Genomic DNA, 12,559 nt, shown 5'->3' on the forward strand with positions numbered 1-12,559 from the left:
CCAGTATTTAGTAATCTAGTGTAATTGTATTACATTGCAAGAATTACCTTATTCCAGATTTGAAGATTAAAAAATCCCTGATAGTTACTTTAAATTCCAAATATCTTGAATTATACAAATATGCACAAGCTTATGGACAGCAGTTTGCAAATTTGTCTGTGAGAATAAATGTAGGAACAGGACTCTGAGGGAGTGAATAGTAACAATGGATAGTAAAATGAATGTACTTATATTTTTTTGGAATATATGAAGAACAAAATGTTAACAGTCTCAGGACTTAGAGATCATATAAAATATGTGTATCTATTGCATAAAGACTTGACTGCTGTCAAAAATCGGATTTTTTTTCTGGAGACCTGGGTCAGCTTTGAGGAGAGCAGCATTCTTAAAGTTTCTTCAGTTAAGCATTCGATAAACGGTGACAGTTCAAGGCTCTTGATTCTTTTAACTAATCTCCTCTTAAGTTTTCATAGTTCTTTACTGTAATCTCAGTGGGTTATGAAATAATGCACTGTATCATGCTTTAAAGAGATACAAAACTGTAGGAAAAAATAAGGCCAGCCAGTTGATGTTTTTACTTTTTCTCAGTAGATATGAAAACGCAGACCAGATGTGCTATTAAACTTCTAGATATATCCATTCTTGTCAGTTAGCCATCTTTACTTGAAATTTAGGACAGCAAGCCTGCAGTACTCAGTGGCATTGCTTGGAAAAGCTTGCTGTTGCAGTGCAGTGGGAGTGAGAGAGCAGATGGACTACTGAGTGTTTTCTCCAGAACGGTGGGTTGTTTGAGGAATTTGTGAGAGCAGATGACTGAAGTAGTGTCAGTCTTCAGGTTGATCAGATTTTTGCTTGGAACTGCAGGAGGAAATAGATAAATGAGTCTGAAAGTAACAAAAGTGGAAGAAAGTGGGGAAAGTAGAGTAGATACTACGCATTCGTAGGCAAAGTTTTATTAGAGATAGCAACAGTGCTATTATGTCGATTACTTCACCAATCTAAAACAAGTTCTCAAAGGCTATGAATTTGCAGTCACCTGAGGTGTGCCATGTTTCATTGATTTATTCTCTTTATTTCTCTTTCTCCTTTTTATTTTTCTTACCTTACACCCCTGTTGTGAAGACTTAACTGACCCTGTCTCACTCTTTCACTGATATTCATCTCCTCTTTTACCCTCCCACTGCTTCAGTCTGTTGATAAGCTACTTGGTAGAAAGAACGCAATATTCTGCTGAAGAGCTACAAAAGGACTAGGGAGCAAGACTGATGAATCAGTGAATAGCTGATGCTATAAAAACTCGTGATATGTAGACTTAATGAAGAGTGCAAGATTTAAAGTAGGAGTAGGAACTGTACTGGTTTACAGGCAACATTTTAAAGCATCCAGAACTGAAACATTATTTCCAATATAGTTATCTAGTGCTTAAAAACAACTTCATTTTCTGCGTATTAAAATAGAGTTTTACTTGCTATACTGCAGATATTTCCAAATTCGATGTGAATTTAATAGACATGCACCCGATGCAAAGTTCTTCCCTGATGCTGAAATAGTAAGACACTAACTATTGAGAATTGTCCCCTGTACCCTATTGGACACAAATATCTCTAATCGTCATTTCTTGATAACTATTAAAATACCATGGTTTTGGAACTTGAGTTGAGAAATTTGATAGGTATTAGATCCTTCAACCCTGCTGGAAGTCTTCATCCTTAAAATGGTTCATAGATTTAATAGCATAACTTGCAAGGTGGCAAGTTAGTGAGCCAGATGGTTACATTAACAAGAGATTTTGAGATTTTAAAATTTACTTAAGTTTTTCTGAACTTCTGAAAGTATTTATCCTAGTTTAAGTCCTTATTTAAACTTTCGGCTGCTAAGAAGATTCTATGACAAGAGTTAGGAACGCTTGTGTTGTAGAGAGCAAGATTCATTAATATATTCAAATCTACATTTAAAACCAGAATATTAGGTATACTTAGTTCCTTATTTTTACACTATGGCTTTCAGTATAATTGAGATGTTTGGATCCAGTAATTTTTGTGGCAGTTGAAAGGCCGTTTCTCCAGGCAAACAAAAATATCTATATACTCCCTTTTGTCTTCTGGAGCAGTAAAACACATGAAGTTATATTCAAGCAATAGATATTGTCAGAAATGCCATTTGTTGCTTAATCTTTAAGTCAAGTATGCATTTTATATCACCAGAAATTCTGAGTTAGAATTTCACTATGCTTTCACTCATTATTTTATATGAGCTAATTAGAAGCAAATGTGACAAACAAAAAAAGATGAATTGGTTCCAGTATGCACGAGACTCAAATAACGAATGCTAATTCTTAAAAAACATATGTATTTTAAAATGTTTTAATAGATATAGGGAAAACACGCCTGAAAGATTGCAGTCAGTTAGAAGTTTTGTGTTGCCTATGTAAAATTAAGAGACAAATCCTTTTTATCTTTCTCTTGAAGTTCTTGTTGATTTTCTAAAACAATGACTTCAGTTATAGATTCTCTGAACTAGTCATAAAGTGATTTGCAGAATGTGGCATTGATCTCTGATACATGACATTTGTAAAATCTTGTCTAAAAATAAAAAGAATAAAAGAAAAAAAAGTTGGTGAGGGGATAAACCTGCATGGCACAATTGTTACACCTGTGTTTCACTTTGGCCCTGAAGTTATGTGTAACAGTTTGCACCAAGGTGCGCAAGCTTTGTATACTGCTTCCTTTTGTTCTTATTGTGGCCTCGTGTTATCATCCAGAAAGCAGGGTTGGATTTAAACTGCAACAGCAGCTCCAGTCGCATTACAGCTACTTTCCTTCCCTGAAGATGGATCACTGTTATCGTCTTTAGTGTCTTCTGAAAGAATTATGTACATTTTTGCATATTGTGGCTCTTGAAAGAATATCACTGAATTGAAGCCTTATATAGAGAGTTTGAACTCAAAGACTGAGAGTGTATTTCCATTCTACATTGCAACCTTAATGGCACGTTAAAGAGGATTTTTGTCTTAAGAGTTCAAGATCCGACTGGAAACCTGAAACTATATTATCTGTTTAATTTTGCTCAGGTATATACAAAATCTTTACCACTCTAGACTAAAAATTCTTTAACACTGTAAGGATTAGGAACTAAGGTACTTAATAGTTTTTCAATATTGCTTAAACATTTAAAGTGCCCATTTTGCAGTTTAGGATTTCATATAGTCACAGAGCTATTTTGGCTGTCTCCAGCTGAAAATTTACAGTATGTTGATTTTTTGTTTTCCTTAATGCATTTTTCGTGTTTAAGCTAAAAGTAATTTTATTTTTGTATTATGCTTGTTTACTGTATTTGATCTGCTTGTATATAATGGAATATGGTGTTTCCTACCGTTGCAGAATGAATCCAGAGAGCATATTGTTGCCTTCAACATGTTAAATTACAGAGCATGCAAAAATCTATGGAAATCTTGTGTAGAGCATCACACGTTTTTTCAGGCAAAAAAGTCACTACCTCATGAAAGAAAGATATTGTCACATTATTGGACCCTAGGTTCTAGAAATCCAGCAAAGTAAGTGTTGTGTGACAGTGTGCTTTGCTTTGTAATGGGAATGGGAGGATTTGTGATAGCTCAAGTTGAAGTGGCAGAATTCAGTTCTGCCCACAGCTGTGTCCCAGGGTGTACGTGAGACATTTGACAAGCTGTATAACTGTGGTTTAAGTTCCTGCAATGTGTTGTCATTACAATAGAACTTTTTATAATTTCCTAAAAGGAAATTTGAATGTAAGTATGTTTTACTCGTATTGTTTGCTTGTTTCACTTTGAGGTGTAAAAACACTGGGTGGTAAAAATGTCATGTAGCTAATGATCCAATAAGAGAATCTGCAGAACAGATTTGTTTTAAACTGTTTACCCCTTATTATCATATACATGCTCTGCTTAAAACGTTAAGGCAATTTCTGGAGTGGATTGTACCAACTGCTTATTACTTACAATGAGATGAAAAGCTTTGTCCCATCCAAGTATTTGAGATACCACTTTGGAGACACTTCTTAATATTTTATTTGCCTCTTTGGGTTCTGCTAGTCATGGAACTGTTAGTTCCATAGTGGTATCTGAGATCTAGTTCCCCAAAGGTCAGACTTTAGAGCCTCTCATTTTGCTATAAAATGTCAGGATTGTTCCCTCCCATATGCACCAACTGGACCCTAACTTCATTAAGCTTCAGTTGCCAGTGTAATCTCTAGTCCTTTGACATATAATGTGCTTTTACACTTCTTCACAATTGACCTTTACTTCTACAATCCTGTGTGATAAATATCTTCAGCACACTTTGTTCATTCATTGCTCTAGATCACTAGTGAATATGTTGAACAGAAGAACCCCCAACAGTTATCCCTGTAAGACTTCACTACTGATCTTTTCACTATAAATCTAGAACATTTTTTCCTATTCTCTCTTTTATGTCGCAAGTGAAAAGGTAATTCTCCCAAGTGAGAACCCTATTCCCTAGCTCCTTAGTTTCTTTATAGGTTTAAGGGACCTTGTCAAATGTCTTCTTGAAATCTTGAGTAGATTAAATCACTAGTTTAAAAATTGAGTTTATACTCAAGTAGTTCTTCTTTATCATAGAGGCTTTTAGATATTTTTAGTAAGTGTCAGTCCCAATGATTACTTTTGTTACGTTGTTTTGGTGTTTCATTTACCAGCAATTCAGCTAGAAACGTGTCGTATCGTATCATCATTGTCTCCTCCAGCTCCCATCCTTACTTTCCTCACCCAAAAAAATTTCTGTCATTCATATTAATAGTGAACAAAAAAGAAAGTCTTGTCATTATCTTCTCTGAATGTGAGATTTTGGAGGATTCTTTGGTCCTTTGATCATCTGTAGTTTCTGTAGCCTCTGTAGAAACTTGCTTGTTCTTGTGATTTTTGGAGAAGTATTTTCTTGTTTACTTTTTGTTTGTGGGTGGTGTTTGGTTTTGGGTTTTTTTTTTTTGCAGTGTGTTCCCTTCACAGCTTAACTTCACATTTAATTTATCAGTCTGATTCTCTTTTCTTTTTGGATAAATTTCAAATTTTGAATGATGTCATCATACTTTAAATAGGTTCCGAGGCTTTGGTGGCTGGCTTTTCATACTGTCATATCTTTTAGATAGTGCAGAAATTCATACCAAGTAGACTAGTATTGCTTGTAAATAAAGCATTTAACCTATGAGGGCCGTACAGCAGTAAGAAGGCTGATAAAATATTATATATTCTGCTGGAATGGAGTTCCATATTTTCACTAATAATGGGTCATAGATGGAACAAGTGAAAACAAATGGTTATATGAACAGGAATCTAATTTTAAAACATTTAACAGATATTTTTTGAGAATTAGCTCCTCTGTGGAGTGATATGAACTTGTTCTTCATATAGTGAAGGTTTTGAAGAGGTGGCTTTCTCAAAGCTTGTATTATTGTCACTTGATGGAATCCTTAATTTCTCTCAAATTTGCAAACAGATTCAAAATCATGATGCTTGTATGTACACTTGCATACACAGGCATTGCACAACCCTTGTAATGTTAAGAAGGAAAATGGTGTGATTTCCAAAGGATAGTAGTTTAGTATCAGTGCAATTTTTACTTAACATTACTTTTTGACAAATTCACTGTTACGATTTTTAATAGCCTGTAGCATGCAGGATAGTTCTCATTGTTGAACTGAGTTACTAAGGAAGACTTCTTTTCAAGCGATTTCATGTTTTGAGGCATTATCTCTGGTAAATTGCTTATTTAGACTCTTAAGGAATCTCTAGGGAGAATGGTTCATTGTGATATCTTCCATCAGCTTAATCATATCCGCTGCACTAATGCATTCTTTGGCTTTATTCATGCCAGCAACAAGCATGAAATTTAGGATGTATGGGAAGCAGAAATGACTCAGCGACCTTTATATATATAGATGTATAAAACACTTAAGAATGTAAGAAAAAAACCCCTGAATTGTTTTTTTTCTCTTTTGTATAAACCAAAAGCAGTACAATCCAAGGTATATTTAAGGTTTCATATTAGCATGAGTAATACCCACAGCATAACCAACTTTTTTTTCAATGCTACATAAAATTGAAACATTTCAGCTCTGAAGTCAAGTCCTCACATACTCTGCTATTGTAACTGCCTGTTTTATACAGCTGCAGACATAGTGAGATAAAGGTGATTTCTCTGTAACTCATAAATTGATTCTTTCCCATGAGAAATCCTAGGCCTGTAAACTTGAGGATGAGCAGCTTCTCTCTAAGCTTGTCTTGTGCAATGCTGTGCAGAAAGATGCATTGAAGTTAGTTTATCTTAAGTTTAATTTATTTCAAACATTTCTTTATGCTGTAGAATTCCACTGGTAAGAGTTTTATTTCTTTTCTAGCTGAGGTTCTGGTTGCAATGCAACCCGTTTCTTGTCAGGTTCTTGTCACAAGAAGGAATCCAGACTTGAGATTCCGCTTTCATGTCAGATGTTTTTCTTAACAGGTTATTCCTATAAGGAAGGCATCACTCAAATGTCACGTCATTCTGCAAACAGAGTGTGTAGCTCTTAGTTGCTGAGGCAGCAGGTAGATAGTTACAGTTAATTCTGTGCTCACTGAAGCCATTAGCGAATCAATACCTCTTTATGAGTTTTGACAGAGAATATCTAGAATATTTTGCCAGTATTTGAACCATGTTTTGTCAGCCATTTGGCTCAGTGCCAATAGGACATACCAAATTTCCTGTTTTCCCCTCTATCTTCTTAAACACAACTGGGTTAAAAATAACACTCAGAAAAAATTATTTTTACCCAGGCTTGTAATTAGCATTGTTGCAGGGATTAACACAACACAACAACTTATTGCCATAAGTGAAGTTCAAATAGGTCTGTGAGAGTACAAGTGCATAAGTAAGGAGGGGTAGGTGCAGGGAACTCTTTTAAAATGCATGAATTATCAAATTGACTTCTATCAGTATATTTTATTTCATTTAAGTTTTCTATGCAAGATAATTAATGTACAGTTTTCTATTTCTTTTCAGGTCTGTAAACAGCCAGTACTGCAGGAAAGTCATAGGTGGAATGGTTTGGAACCCATCTATGAGACGATCTTTATCTGTTGAGCATCTAGAGACCAAAAGCCTTCCTTCTCGATCACCTCCTGTTACCCCTAATTGGTAAATCCAATTTCAGCCTTTCCTGTACCTTCCAGCCTCCTTCAGTATGGCATGGCAGAAGGATGAGGCAACAGGTCTACGTTGAATCAGGAGAAGCTCTGTCTGGACGTAACGAAAAACTGCTTCTCCGCAAGAACAGTTGTTGCTTAGAGAATCTGTGTGGCCTTCATCTTTCAAGTGTTTTTGAGATCTGACTGGATAAAACCTTAAGCAGCCTGCCCTGACCTCAGTTGACCTTGCATTGTTGAGGAAGTTGGGCTGGATGAGCTGCGTAGGTGCCTTTCACCATGAATTATCTTATGATTAGAATTTTAATGGTACAGGTAGCATTTTAGAGAGGGGAACAACCTAATCAGTTCAGTGTGCTGGATCTAGCACTGTATGATTGCCTAGTATACTATACAAAATGTTAGAAGGTCATTTATTTGAAGTGAGGCTTGTCATGAAGGTTTTGAGACACAGATTGCAATAGGATAGAAAATTGACTTTGAAGAAGTTTTATGAATTATTCTGATCTTCTAACTTCTGCTTATGTTCCTTATTTTTAAGGCGGAGTCCTAGACTACGTCATGAAATTCGTAAAGCACGACACTCGTCTGTAGATAACCTTACGAACGAGATTAGTTATATTACTGAAACAGAGGATGTTTTTTATACATATAAGGGCTCTCCAACATCAAAGGACAGTGATTCAGAGTTCTCTCAGAACCGTAGTCCACAGAGGAGGTAAGGACTTCTGCAAACAATCCATTGCCTATTTTGATTTTTTAAAAAACATCAAACAAAACCCCAAACAAAACCCCAAACAACTTTAGTATAAAACAATCATCATTGGTTATAATATTAAAATGAGTTCAAACAGTTTTGTGTTTGCATAAGCTTTATTTTGACAAGTTGTAAACCGCAAATGCCATGATACAAAATGACAAGTTAAAAACAAACCAACACCTAATCCCTAAACATTTCTCAGTAGTTGAGTTCTCAGTAAAATTGGAGAAGCTGTTAAGGCGTGCCTGCTCATATCTGTAATATCAGTTTTCATAGTAGCTTTTGCAACCTACGCTACCTGTTATGAACTCCTAACTTTTTTGTGATGGAAGACTTACTGAACTTTTAAAAGAGTTCCTTCATGTTCCACAACATCAGCTCAGCATCATCAGTGGAAAGAGGTACTGCACTTGTGTAAACATGAGAACATAATGCTGGCAGTCATCCATCTTTTTCTTCCTTAGATGACCTGTAGATTGCTAGTCTAAAGGCAGCCTCTGCGATTTGCCTTGAAGCAGTTTTTACTGTATTCCTTCAGTACCAGCTTTGTTCTCCCTGCAGCAGTCTAACTACTGCTAGGTTTCTTTCCAGGGCTTGAGGCACCTATCTTTGTGCACTGATTATAAAGTCAGGTGATCGTTAGTAATAATGGTGTCAGTAATAGCCATGGTAATATATAAAAATAATGCCTCTAAGTGTTGGAAACAGTTATAAATAGGAAGCCATGTCTTTCCTGGGCTCTAACACTTACAAATACACACTTCTAGAAGTATTTTCTGAGTAAAAATAACAAGAGGCAGATCACGAGTAGAAAATTATGAGAGCAGAAGCTGTAGACAGAACACTAAGTTGCATTCTGTCATCTGTGACTGGCAGATTGTGTCCTGCCAGCTAGCACGTTGTTGGGTTATGTCTTTTGTTTTCCTTTTTCTTTCCTTCCCTTGTAGGTTTTTTTTCCTTTCCTTTCCTTTCCTTTCCTTTCCTTTCCTTTCCTTTCCTTTCCTTTCCTTTCCTTTCCTTTCCTTTCCTTTCCTTTCCTTTCCTTTCCTTTCCTTTCCTTTCCTTTCCTTTCCTTTCCTTTCCTTTCCTTTCCTTTCCTTTCCTTTCCTTTCCTTTCCTTTCCTTTCCTTTCCTTTCCTTTCCTTTCCTTTCCTTTCCTTTCCTTTCCTTTCCTTTCCTTTCCTTTCCTTTCCTTTCCTTTCCTTTCCTTTCCTTTCCTTTCCTTTCCTTTCCTTTCCTTTCCTTTCCTTTCCTTTCCTTTCCTTTCCTTTCCTTTCCTTTCCTTTCCTTTCCTTTCCTTTCCTTTCCTTTCCTTTCCTTTCCTTTCCTTTCCTTTCCTTTCCTTTCCTTTCCTTTCCTTTCCTTTCCTTTCCTTTCCTTTCCTTTCCTTTCCTTTCCTTTCCTTTCCTTTCCTTTCCTTTCCTTTCCTTTCCTTTCCTTTCCTTTCCTTTCCTTTCCTTTCCTTTCCTTTCCTTTCCTTTCCTTTCCTTTCCTTTCCTTTCCTTTCCTTTCCTTTCCTTTCCTTTCCTTTCCTTTCCTTTCCTTTCCTTTCCTTTCCTTTCCTTTCCTTTCCTTTCCTTTCCTTTCCTTTCCTTTCCTTTCCTTTCCTTTCCTTTCCTTTCCTTTCCTTTCCTTTCCGTTTCACCTATCCTATGTCTACTGAGAATGTAGTGGGAAAGCCTGCTTTTATGCTGTTTCTCAGACAGTGAAAATAGAGTTTGTCTGAATTTGACAATAGTGCATTCATTATTTTTCCAAGTACTAAATGACTATGCTATATCTGAGTAATATCACTCATAGGATAAGATTACTGTTATTACCTTGCATAGAAAATTTGCTTTGTGTGTCTTGTGCCCAATGTATTTTTGTTTTCTTGGGTATGTTTATAGTAGTTGATACTCTACAGGAAAATTAAAAAAACACTTACATAAATATGATTAATTTAAATTTTAAGTGTCATTGATACTTTCCTTTCTAAAAATTGAGGTAAAATATACAGTAACCGTACAAAGCAAAAAAACCCAACAAAAACAAAGTTTCTTCTATACACTGAAGTTTTCAACAGTTTATGTTAGTCCACATTCCACTTTTTCTTCTTTCATATTCTCCCAGTAGTCATTAGTTGTCTCACTCTCCTTGTTGGCAGATGTAAAGTAAAATTAAGTATATGGGAGTAGTAAAATATCTCTCTACCTGAATGCTTTATTGAAGGGAGGCAATCTTATCATACCAGCTACATCTGTTTTATAACAAAAAAGTTTGACTTTCGTATCCTCAGTATTAAATATGAACGCCTGTCCTGGACTTTAGCCCCACTTTAAGAATATTTAGATATTAACTATAGAACACCTTGCAGTGTTCTGCTAAATCTTTTCAATTCAACTTACCCATTTTTGCCATGCTTGTCTTTAGTAGATTTGAATTGACATAACTGAATCATGTTATAGATGAAAACAGATTTTCAGTTTCGATAGTTCTTGTTCTTTAGAGATCCAAAAGTAGCTTCTCGTAGCCCTGCTAATGCACATTGCCTGTAGAGGGCTCTTTTTCTACTGCGTAGTCTGCTGTCTGAGACTATTAACATTGTTGTTAGTTAATGAATAGCTTTAGCTTGAAAAAAAAAATCTGAAACCTTTTTGGAGAGCTACTACCAAATGACTGTGAAATGCTGATTTTTAGTTGCTGAATTGTTATGTCTGGGGCCTCAGATCTTAATTATAATTGTGCAGCTGCTTGATATTTGTAAACTAAATATGTTCACATCAATTTAATTTATTATATCTAAAGCTGAAGACTCTGCAGGCTGCAGTTAGCACAGGATATGGCTCTTCTCTATTTTCCAGGCTGCCATCAGCATTTTTGACGGGTGGAAGTTGTTTTCAACTGTTTCATTTAAGCCCCTAGCCGGTGTCTGAAGTCCTTTCTGTCAAAACGACAAGTAGTCTAAAATAGACCTGCCTTCAAACTGATCTATTGTGATATAGTGCTTTTCGAGACAAATACATAGGTAAAACTTGCATAACAAGACCTGCTGTGTACCTAATCCTACCAAGGCATGTTTGGAACCTTGTTGGGTATCCGAACTGTAGAAGCGGAAACAGCTGGCAGAGTACACACGCCTGTGTTTATTTCCCCCTACATCTGTTTTTCCTCCTGACAATACCAAGTATAATCTTTTTTTTTGATAATCAGTTTTCTTCCTTGTTGTGTTAACTTACTTAAGAGAATCAGTTAAGTTCTATTTTCTTTCTATAGAACAGTACACAAGTTAGAAAGAAATTACATGGGACAGCTCTTTGTTTAGAGGACATAAAACATATCAGTTATTAACATTTCTTCTTTCATTTCTTTAAGTATCTTGTACTGTATCAACATGCCAACACTTAGAACTATGTTTACCATTAAATACTTCAAATGAGCATGCTGGAGATGAGGGTCAAGGGTATTTTGTCATTTATTATATTGTTTGTCTGAAGAACACAGTGATCGGTTTGAAAATGTGCTTTGTGTGAATATTCTACCTTCTAACTGAAATTTATGAGGTATATTCTATAGACTGTGACCGGAAAAAAAAAAAAAAAGAGAATTAGAAAACTGAGTAAACCATGTGCATAGGTGAACTACAGAAAGCCAAGGCAAGCTTCTGAGTCTTGTGCTTGGTTTAGCTAGGCTGCTTCTGCTACCCAAATTATCTAAGGTACTTTTATATTCAAGTACAATTTGAGGCCCAGACATAGTGAAAAGAAGCAATTTTTCTCTCTCAGATAAGTGTCTGCAGAAAAGATTGGAGCTGCCTATTACATATGCACTATAGACAAAAAATTGCTCTAATCCCAAATTAACATATATTAAATAGAGCTTTATTCACAGGACGTTGAATAGGTTTGCCTATCTAAGCGAACTATCTCAAATCACAGCTGCAGACAAAACCTGTCATCAAAGACAGTGCCGAAGAGGACTTCAAGAGGACTTTTGTTTATCCCAGGGCACCCCTGCCTTTGTGAGGAAAGCCTCCCCTGTCAGTTCTTTCTCCTCTTTGTTGCCCTGCTGCTGTGCATCTCATCTGACAGCTACTGCCACTGAAAAATTAACACTAACACAGACATGGAGCCCACACTGAACCTTCCAAAGTCTCGTAGGTTGTTTTCTGCATTATACCACACTGTGTTATGGCTATGCCTCAGCAGTTCAGAATGGTTAATCCAGTGTGTCTTCTGACTATATGTTGTACTTTGTCGCTATATTTATCCCATGCCTACATGCATATGCACAATACTACTGTTATTTTGTTTTTAAAACCATTTAAAGAATAATATTGCAATAAAACATAATAATTAGTAGAGTTACTTGTCAGGTAACTGTTTTTCAGTTAAAATTGGCTTTCCCTAGTCTTGACTTCTGCTTCCCTGAAGATATTTTCCTTTGAGAGATTTTCAGTTTCTTCATTGAAGCACTGCTGCTACTGACTTACAATATTTCTCATTTTAAGCGAAGTAGAAAACTTCACTATATTCTATGAGGTTACATATCTTATCTTCAGATGTCAGTAAATACCAAGATATGCATTAGGCAAGAGTTATGAATATGAAGTCTCACGGCTTTCCTTTAAGACAGAAAATAAATCA

At 35.9% G+C, this 12,559-nt stretch overlaps 1 protein-coding gene across 5 annotated transcripts in view; it reads left to right on the forward strand.

Moving 5' to 3' along the window:
- Window positions 1–12,559, forward strand: part of PTPN3 (protein tyrosine phosphatase non-receptor type 3) — a 166,217-nt gene that overhangs the window by 107,860 nt on the left and 45,798 nt on the right. For all 5 annotated transcript variants that reach the window (XM_054059143.1, XM_054059144.1, XM_054059145.1 and 2 more), the window contains exons 12-14: window positions 3,381–3,553; window positions 7,032–7,166; window positions 7,716–7,892. In XM_054059143.1, the coding sequence (XP_053915118.1) occupies window positions 3,381–3,553; window positions 7,032–7,166; window positions 7,716–7,892 (485 nt within the window). The remainder of the gene's footprint in view (window positions 1–3,380; window positions 3,554–7,031; window positions 7,167–7,715; window positions 7,893–12,559) is intronic.

The sequence above is a fragment of the Cuculus canorus genome, chromosome 2 (assembly GCF_017976375.1).
Source record: "Cuculus canorus isolate bCucCan1 chromosome 2, bCucCan1.pri, whole genome shotgun sequence".
Classification (NCBI taxonomy): domain Eukaryota; kingdom Metazoa; phylum Chordata; class Aves; order Cuculiformes; family Cuculidae; genus Cuculus; species Cuculus canorus.